At 39.3% G+C, this 10,433-nt stretch overlaps 1 protein-coding gene across 1 annotated transcript; it reads left to right on the top strand.

The window, feature by feature from the left end:
- Nucleotides 1-325: 325 nt before the first annotated feature.
- LOC145434092 (CTD nuclear envelope phosphatase 1A-like) lies at nt 326-9,800 on the top strand. Its single transcript, XM_080311389.1, has 8 exons — nt 326-888; nt 2,259-2,325; nt 2,827-2,945; nt 4,206-4,277; nt 5,666-5,782; nt 6,422-6,533; nt 7,105-7,189; nt 9,345-9,800. Exons 1-8 carry the CDS (start codon nt 679-681, stop codon nt 9,406-9,408), a joined length of 846 nt encoding a protein of 281 aa, XP_080167515.1. The 5' UTR covers nt 326-678; the 3' UTR covers nt 9,409-9,800.
- Nucleotides 9,801-10,433: the final 633 nt, after the last annotated feature.

Genomic DNA, 10,433 nt, shown 5'->3' on the forward strand with positions numbered 1-10,433 from the left:
TCCAAGGATCTGCGCAGTGAGTTGGTGAGTGTGCGCTGAATCGTCAAAAATTAGAGGGAACATTGCCCCCAACCCTAATATCTCCCTCCCTAATATCCCCAACCATAATCCTGAGACACCCTTACCCCAACATCCCACCATAATATCCTTCAATCGACAAGCATATCTCACTGCGGTTGGGTTACGACGTTCTTTCCATTCGATCAAAGCCAACCACTGCTAAGCTGTGACAACTTATTCCAGACGGCATTGTTGCGTCACAATATCAAGTGCCGAATTCGCTGGTAACCGTTTATATAGCTCAGTGTTCGCAGCCCGCAAAATCCAAAGCATAGCAAGGGTTGGAACCATCGTGCAGCAAGCTACTTCTGTTATAGTCTGGATTAGAGTTGTTTATTTTATTGAAGGGGATTGGGGTATGTGATGCCCTGCAATGACGTGAAATTAGGTTCGTCTCCCCCCACCCCACCCATCCCCTTCCCGAACCGCTGCTGTGCCTGACTGAGGTCAATCCGCCTCAATGCTCACTGAACCGTGACAGGAAAGGAGGTTCTGCTTTTGTTGCTGCTCGTGTGCCCCGACAGCGGTATACTACGTTGAATTCTCAACTTGCATTTTTCTGGTGAATGGATTTGGGTGGCGGATTGGAATAATTTCGCCCTGCATCCTGTTTTATACATGCATTGCATGAAAAGGTCTCGGGAATATCTTACTCTTGATTCAGCGTCCAAAACTGTGCCAGAACCTTCTATGCAGAGCTGTCGCCAGTCGCAGAACTCGACACAGATACCATTGCGATATTGTCTCATGTTCTTGAAAACGCTCTTTTCTGTAGCATGTCGGATTTGGAATTTATTGCTTTTCCTCACGAAACGCAATGTGAGAAAGGTAAGGGTTTCTCTGTCAAGTAACGACGTAGCACCAGACCCATTACCTGAAAATGTGTTGAGTATTGAGTAATCCCTGGACCGGAGATCTGTTGGATGGTCAGTCAATGATGACCATGCCTGGCCTTGGTGATCATCAGTATATAATTTAATCAAGCAAGCGGTTCTATGAAATACATAGAAAAATGCTGTATCAGTTATTAAAAAAATGTCAATTGAATCCACCACCAAACCTTTATGGGATAGGTGTCCTGTGCTCACACCATTCTTTATTTTTTTAATTCCTTTATTAAATTACTTACACTTGAAGAATCATTGCTGCTCACATGTTATATTTGGCAAAACGTACAGAGATTCCAGTGGGCCACCAAAGAAGTTTCTATAGCTGACAACAGCTTAGTTTAATCCCTGCACTATCTCTTAATGTAATTTCAACCTATGCGATAACTTATTGCTACAGCCCATGCTGCCATTAGAGTATTTTTGGATTGCCGATTCTTATAGCAATGTATTGTGATGTCAGGGCGTTGTTTCTATTTAGCTCATGTTTACTGAAGGCCAAGGGATTACTGCTTAGGCCTATTGAGGAATGAGGTTATGAGCAAAGGCCCATGACTTGGAGTCATAGAATCATTAGATTGTTTTGAATTTGTTACACACTACCAATATTTGTATATAACATCTTATTTCATTGAACACTGTTCGACTCCCATGAGAGTCTAGTCCAATTGTTCCAACACAATGGGTACGGCAATAGCACATTGTTTTATTGTACTTTTTGTACAATTTCGATTTTCGTATTTCAGAAATGTTGAAACAGATTTGAAAGTTTCTTAGGCCTACTATAATGATGAAATGCACATATAATTATGTCTGTTAAATTCAAAATACTGCACGACCCAGACGGGAAGGTCTTGCATACCCAAATTTGGATACAACCATTTATATTTGCAGACCCCTGCTCTAGTTGATTTCACCCGGATATAGTTGGTTCCAGAAAATTAACTAGCACATTGTTTTTTAATATGTGGAACTAAAGCTTAATTGGTTTAATATTCTATGATATTTCCACTTTTGTTGAGCACTTGGATATAATTTTGAATTTCGTCTTCTTAAACCATTACTTAAACTCTAAATATTGCTCATTGGGGTCTTCGTATTCTATGAGCATTATTTGACTTGATATATATAGATATTACAAATATCACTTCTTGGTTCAGTCGCACTGGTGGTGTTGTTACGACGATGATCACTTCAATAAGATTTAGTTATCAACTGTGATTCAATGTGTGGTAATAAATGGCCCAGTAAGTTAACTGCTTACTTTTAAATGCTAAATTCCACCTACTTACATTTGTATGTATTTTGCAGGTAATTGCCCATCAGACGATAAAATACAAGACAATTCCTCTTTCATCAATAACAAGGCAGCGGTTGAGTAAGTTTCTTTTCCATTTCATCCCTCATACTTAACTGATAGTCCTAAAAATCTACGACCACACTTGGTGATTCTCAGTTCCATATAATCTGACCTGAATCCCAACCGTGCTGAGTCGTAACCACCTTCCCCTTCCGGTTAATTGCCCAGTAAATCCCTCAACATAGTAAACTGAGGTTGGCGGAACAAATTTGGTCATTATTATGGTTATCCATCAGTATGATAAGGCTAAAAATGGTTCTTTCATGGTTTTTTAAACTCGGAATTCTCACAAGAATTGGCCACTTGTGAAATCACAGCAAGGTGACAAATAGTCTACTCTAGAGAGTTGACTTCTTTGTGCTTGAGTATAATTAATACTAACTGTCTCTGTATCTTGGCTGCGGCAATAAGTTGCCTCTGTCCGTTATAGAGTAACTATGCCCACATGGGGTCAGTTTGGCCCATAGTCGAGGATCTTTACATCAAAATTTTCTTGGTGAATATAATTTTTCCATGCAGATCAAGTGAAGAAAAAAGTTCTTGTGCTTGATTTGGATGAAACACTCATCCATTCACGGCATGACGGAGTGATAAATCGAATGGCGAAACCTGACACCTCACCTGATTTCATATTGAAGGTTGGTGCTGTTACTGCTGTATAATTCGACTGTATACTGTACACAACAACAATATTTACTTTCCTCATATAGTCCCCATTATTGTTGTACCGTACCACTTATTGTATGACCAAATTGTGCTCACGGAGCTTTTATCGTTTGATATTGGAAACATTGAGGATATTGTGTATTCCAGAATTCTTTAATTTTACTTTCTACTCTGATTATGGTGTTAAAATTGATTGCATTGTTGCGATCTGTTGGATGAATAAAAGCATTTAAATCAGTTGTGCTTTTCCTCTACTCTTCTCTTTTGCAGTGACTCTCATTGTCCTTGTATAAAGTAGGACTAGAAGGTTATCTTTGTATGTGTGCCAGATTTTGTTTATGTACACTTCTACTAAACATTACTGAATGCATTCGATTTACCGTACATGAGAAAGATAGCTCCCAAGTTATAGATTCTGGGCAGTTGACGACGTTACGCCTGAATCATAATGCATATATAATGCTACCCCAGAATTGTGTTTGAAATTGTTGCAGCTTTCAAATGCATTAAGGCTGAATCATAAGTAGAGTGTAATGACATATTGAGTGGTACACAAAATTCAGATGAAGTCCTGTAAACTTGTCTATTTCGGATTCCTCATACGTCGATCTGGTTGCTTTGCTAGCCCATACGTAGATTCAGTTGAACTTTGTTATTTTAGTGTCTTTATATTCCAAGGGATCAACTCAAATTCAGTAGTTTATATTTCGTCATTAGATCCATGTATGGTGTGTGTGTAGTTATGTTTGATTCGAATTGGCCAATATCCAACGTTTGACAGGCATATTTTATAATTCAAACATTAGCAGAACATATCTAGTTGTCAAGCTCATGGAGTCGGTTGGAATTTGAAGATATTTACATTGGCCCTGTCACAAACTGCCATTGCTGTTTATCGGTCTGCGTCTTTCGATTATGCATGATCATTGCTTCATAAAAACATGGTTATTAATGATGCTATCGCAATATCAGTTCATTTACAAGTATGGTTAGAATTAACAGTCAGCACCTACCTGCACGAACATGTTTTATCTCATTTATATCTCCATTTAAATGTGATTATTTACTAGATTGTAATAGTTATTTCCTCTCTAATTGAATTCTGAGAATATCATGACACTGGTAACGCTTTTTTTCATAATTTTGAACTATCGTAGTTGTTCGATCAAAAGAATGTATGTCAATATTGATAGAAGTGTATTCACTACGTAACGGCTACTTTGTTGTTCCAGGTTGTCATCGATAGACATCCTGTTCGGTTTTTTGTACACAAAAGACCACATGTGGACTACTTTTTGGAAGTGGTAAGAAGCGTAGATACTTTTTTATGCTCTCTGGGAATGTAGTTTTGCGGATCTGTGTGTTAGTTGGACTATTAACGTTCTACTATATTCTCAATTTTAATAAGATTCAACAAATTTCTAAATCATTTTCTAAGTTGGTGTTTTATTTCTCTGATCAAAGAACATTTTGCGATGGTGATAATACAATTGAAATATGTTTAGCGCACCGATCAAAAACGTTTTTGTCATGTATGACTGACGCTTTGGCATCGAGGTGAATACCAGTAATTCCCAGCCTCCATTACCAATGCGGTGTGCAGATACCGTACTCATGTTGGTGTGCGAGTGAAATATCTGTGATTGAATTGAATGTGCAACGTCAATGCAAGCAATTTAAGATCAATCCTTTCATATGTGGCTTGTGTGTAATCCATCGATGCCTCGAATTTTCCATAGGGATTAAATGAATATGCGCTAGGTGATTGATTTTTTTTCCACCGATATTCACAGCCTTGCACCCAAAACTGTCATGTTGAACAGACGTCAAGCACATATCCCTAATAGAAACTCACAACGGTTGTGTTGCCTAGCCTTTTCCTGAGGCTGTGCGGTAGATTCCAATTCAAGGGCAGGTTAAACTTCCTGTGACTGTACTTGGAATGGAATTTTGCTACAGGCTGTACATACACTATACAATTTTATAACTCATTCACCGGGCCATGATACGGTAGCTTGGTTCGGAGTGATTGCGACACCATTCTCGATATATTTTGGATATTGCAAATTATGTATGTAACTTGTCTTTAAAGATTGTTGAAGTAGTCGTAGAATTAGGGTAATTGATATGATGGAGCATATCAGACGAGTTTTTTTCAACCAGTGTCCCACTAAAGATCACCAAATGTTTTGTGCGAAATTTTCTACTTGCTACTTACTAGTCACATTTGTGACGTAATTTGGCCACTCGCTTATGCCTATTCCTGGTTTGGACAATCAATCTCTCAATGTGTTGAAGTTTCAACTGGAGTATTGAATCCTGGGAAAACATTGATAAGCATTAAAAATGATGTTTGAAAGGATTAAATGGCTACTATTTTTGGAAAATTATATTATTTTAATATTTAGGCCCACATCGAGTAAAATATAAGACACTGATTTTTTCCAAAGTGAATCCTGCAGAGTGCAGAATCCTTGTGCATGAATAACTTAACTAATCCCCGATGTCACATTGATGACAGAAAAAAATGGTTGTTTTTTTATTTATTGTTTCCCTGCACAAAAGCGTTTGAAAAACACCGGCATCGTCCTCCTGACCAAGCAGTCGTATAAGCTATAGTTTGTAGACGTGTGTGATGCAATGTGATTTCTGTTCTTCTTATCCATGATGCTCAGTGTACATTTTGTGACAGGTCAGTTGTTGGTATGAACTTGTAGTATATACAGCCTCAATGGAAATTTATGGAGCCGCAGTATGCGATAAGCTCGATAAAAATCGAGGGATGTTCAAACGAAGATATTATCGACAGGTATGAGTTTATGAATTTCTCTTATTGCCCTTGCAACTTGGTTGACACTGTTTTGCATAAAACTAGTATGTCCGATCCCAATCCGCTATGGTGCTTGTTGCTTGTTTCAAGGCATATGTATGTTGTGGTGAGCACTTGAAATTGCATATAAAATTTGTTGGTATTGGTAGGTCATGTCAGTCACTATCAACCATTGTTGTTCTATATACCAAAAAGCAATAGAATTCCACCCCCAATTCTACTTGATTCTAGAGATCCAGAATATTGTAGCATTGCAAACCCATTATGCTGGCATCTGGAATACTCTTTCTCCTATTCCATTCCGGCTTGTATGCTCTGTATACCAAATCCATCAGTTTGTGAAATTCTTATCGTAATGCAATGCTTAATTATAATTGCTGTCCTACAATTGTCCCAACACTGTGGTGTGAGGAACAATCCATTTAAAAATGTGGCATCGTTAAAGGAGATCTAGTTTAATTTTTTGACACTAACGATTGAGTCACACCATGTGAACTGCTTACCAAACTTAACCGCCTTTCGTAAACATATGGCCATAAATTACTGACGTTTTATGGGAAATTGTAATGAGCTGCTCTCTCTACTACTCTGCTGAATCCGTATTTTTTACTGTTGCAGCATTGCAAGGTAGAACTTGGAAGCTTTACAAAAGACTTATCTACTGTACATCCTGATCTTTCCAGCGTTATCATAATTGATAATTCGCCGGGTGCTTACAAGTGCTTTCCAGGTATGGACTGCATTTTTTTACCTATAAAGCGTCTCGCTAATTACTGATTCGTATTTATTGACATCCTCTACTCGGACAACCTTTGATGACTCATCAGATTCATCTCTCACCTTGCACAAATCAAATACGTCATGAGCCGGCAATGTTTGATTTGAATGATGATTGGTCTCACAGTCTAAAATTTACAATTTTATAAAAAGTCATTATTTCGGCATGCGGTAACAAGGTTTTCACCCTGCGTCCGCATCGATGCCTATGGGCAATTGGGCATTGATTGTGCATATGGTTTGTGATATATGCAATGCAGTAGGCCTATCTTGTGTTGAATCACTGGGTTTCTATGAATTAAATAGCTCGTCTCATACAATAGCCCGCAAGCTGTCGACTTGATTATTAGGACTTCGCGTCAGTGTTCAAAACATTTCACCCCCGCCAATTTTCATCTTGGTCAAGCCCATGCTGGTCCATGAAAAGTTTCATGCTAAAGATTTTTTCTCACTATGCGTTGTAGAATTCATGTTGGATTGTACTTGAAACTTGAAATTTCTATAACTTTTTCTTTTATTTTCAGAAAACGCCATTCCCATAAAATCGTGGTTTGCTAATCCTTTTGATACGGCTTTGCTAAACTTACTGCCTATGCTTGATTCTCTAAGGTAAGTTGTTACTTATGATATTCCTCTTTGTTTAAGAATTGCAAGAATCCTACCATTTTTGTATCGTATATGTATATATAATGAATGTATGTAAATAACCCTATGGAGTCCGTAAGTGCTTGTTAAGTTGTGAATACACAATTCCTTAATATTAAATTTGATTTTAATCATTTAGGATGGTGTTGGATTTGAATCTGGTATTAGGAATAGAATCCGTTCTTTCGAATATCGATTCATAATAATCACTTTGATAGTAGTAGACCTACTTAGTGATTTGTCGTTGTGCGAAGCAGTTTTCGCTGACCCCATAATCCATGTGAACTCGTCACGGGCTCAAAGAGACCCTGAATCTTGACGCACGCAAGCGTATGCAATGCAATTGTGTAAGCACTGCATGGGTTTAGTTGAAGAAACCGATATTTTGTATTCAAATATCCGTGGTATTTTATTCCAGTTACTGAAGAATACTAAATCTATTTTTAGTTCGGTTGTTGATATTCGAGTCTGCTATGATTCGATTTTGCCAATCAAATCCCCACTTGTTGCCCGTGCAAGACTCGAAATTGTGACTGTGACTCTGTCTCTTCCCGCCAAGTTGTAGAACTACCGAACATGAAACATGACATGAAACGCCGGCTTTCGACAACCTCAGTGTGATTATTAAAAATCATTGCAGTCGTATAAGCATTGCTATAATGCAAGCAAAGATATCACAGTTCTCGGTGCAGTTTCATTGTGATGCCATAAGATGGTGCTCAGCATCAATGTTCCCTGTAATTTTACACGAGCCTGCCCGCACTCACCAACTCGCTGCGCGTTTGCGCGGTCCCTTGGACAACAGTGCGTAACGACACAAAAAAGAATAGGTCATCACTTCGGATTTTTTGTGCGCAGTATAGAGGGAACATTGCTCAGCACTCTCTGGTACATCACTGTAGACCAGGGGTGGGCAAACTATGGCCCGCGGCCGCATGCGGCCCGCAACATCATTCTGTGCGGCTCGCGAGAGTCTAAAGAAACATATTAAAAATATTGATAAAGTGCGTACTAAAAATCGAATTAATGCAGCGACTTGATTAAACCTTTTCTTAGTGTATTTTATCATGATAATTCTAAGGCATTGGTTCACAAACTGGAGGGCACGCCCCCTTTGGGGGCGTTAGGCATCTGAAGGGGGCGGGCGCGAAGCTAAGCTGAACTGAAAAATATTTTCGCACTCCGCACGATTTCCATCCAGTTCATACTTATTGCTCTGTATTTAGTGGGAATTTCATATTTGAAAATCTCTCATCCACAGTCTTAACCTTCCATGCCATTATACTATCCGTTAGGTTTGCTAGCTAAGGGGGTCACGAAATCTGAGATAGAACTACTGTTCTAAGGTAAAGACTTCCTATATTATTTATATGTTTAATTTCTGGTGCGGCAACCCGATCTCAAGGCCCACGCAGTTTAAACATCACAGAAATCCTAAACGACTTTGACATATTTCGGATCACGAGTGCGATTTCAGATTGACCACTCCAGTTTTAATTATTTCAGTAAAACTATTCGCGCGTGTCTTAGGTAAATTCGTTCTCTGTATGCGTAGAATTAGGGTATTTATATTTTATCTACACATAGTGGAAGCGTGATTGAAGCTAACATGGTTAATTGGTTATGATGCTGTCAGTATTGTGTGTCCTAGAACAGAACCAAAAGTGGAATTAGCATATCTATGAACAGATCGCTGCTCACAGATTTAAATTTCAATCCTGTTCTAAGATCGGGACAGCCGACTTTCATCTCTATAGTTTTGACAAATTGGTTATTGAGGTCGATCAGCCTATGAAATCTCATCACTGTTTCTGGCGCATGTACGATATCATCAAAGCAATGTCTGGTTTGCTTTAAGTAAGCATATATATTATCTCCTTGTCCTTACTATAAAATGAAGTACCAATATTGCGTTTTGGATGATCATCCCAATTTTATATAGTGCAGCCCGCGAATGGATTCAGACCTTGAATGCGGTCCGCGAGCTCAAAAGTTTGCCCACCCCTGCTCTAGACCAATAACAATTTTCCATCACTGAATCACGTTTTTTATCAAAGAGTAACTCGGTATTGCATGTACGTAGTTCGATGAAGTTAAAACCGAAATTGTTGTTTCACAGGTTTTGCAACGATGTGCGAAGTATATTACATCGGAACAAGGTCCAGCACCTGGCATTTCGATGAGCAATAGTGCAATAAGCTAGCCTAAAACGGGTGCGATCTAATGTCCCGGGGCCAAATTCGTTCTAAACCCTTCTGACGCATTGCGAGAACGTATCCGACGCTCATCACCGTGACCTGACACGAGAATCCTGTTTTAATGGTATATTTGCTGTTGTTTCATGAAACTTTTTATATGTACTGTTTCTTCAGTCGCTCTTTCTGCCAGTGTCTGGTTTGCGGGTTGTGCTATTTTGCTTCTTGCTATTTTGACGCGTTTTCGCGTCGCGGCGTAGTTGTTACGTGTGTTTGGTGGCGGTGGACTCGCTGGAAATCTGCATGAGGACCGTTTCATCAGTGCACAAGTTTCGAATCTCAGCATTCATGTTCCTTGCGATGACAAACGATCTGTTGAACATCATTTGACGCTTTTTCGAAGCATAGCAAATAGACAGATGGTTTCGTTCAAAAAGCTACCGCAGAAAAATGGCAAAGCGGAAACAAGAGTCAGCCAAAGATGCCATCCTGGCTATGTAAGTTGTATTTAGGCCTACATGGCTGGATTGGGCCGACTAGTCAGTTAAGTCATCAGTCTGCAGCAACTTTGAGAGCAGGACAAATCAGATTTTTGTACACGCATGGTGTGGTGTGGAGATTCGATTAATTCGAAGGCGCTGGTATGGGAAATAATCGTCTTCGGTGGTGACTGGCGGCGATCATCTAGTACCCACGGAATTTAAGCAGCATGGCTTGTAGGATGTCCAGCAACTAGGGATGGTGTGAACATGAGATTCGCATTCTGCGTTGGAACCTTGTAAATTTAGGGGTTCACGCAGGGTCGTAACCAAGTCGCAATGCTCCGAGTCACAAGTCAATCTCCGTTTTATAGTTTTGACACAAGTCGAGTAATTTTCAATTCACCACCGAGTCCAAGTCACCAAACAGAGGGCCAAGTCCGAGTCATGGTATTATGACTCGGGTCGAGTCAAAGTCATTGTGTTGACTGCCCAGTTTCCAGTTAAAGGCTTGATAAGTCCACTTTTTGTAAC

This window comes from Botryllus schlosseri, chromosome 2 (genome assembly GCF_051294905.1).
Source record: "Botryllus schlosseri isolate E-star chromosome 2, Bs_hap1, whole genome shotgun sequence".
Taxonomy (NCBI): domain Eukaryota; kingdom Metazoa; phylum Chordata; class Ascidiacea; order Stolidobranchia; family Styelidae; genus Botryllus; species Botryllus schlosseri.

Excerpts from the sequence above, each read along its gene's own strand:
- LOC145434092 (XM_080311389.1), top strand. The coding sequence starts at position 679 with ATGCATTGCATGAAAAGGTCTCGGGAATATCTTACTCTTGATTCAGCG. Across the intron at positions 5,783-6,421 it reads AACGAAGATATTATCGACAG|CATTGCAAGGTAGAACTTGG; the intron begins GTATGAGTTTAT and ends TTACTGTTGCAG. Across the intron at positions 6,534-7,104 it reads TGCTTACAAGTGCTTTCCAG|AAAACGCCATTCCCATAAAA; the intron begins GTATGGACTGCA and ends TTTTATTTTCAG.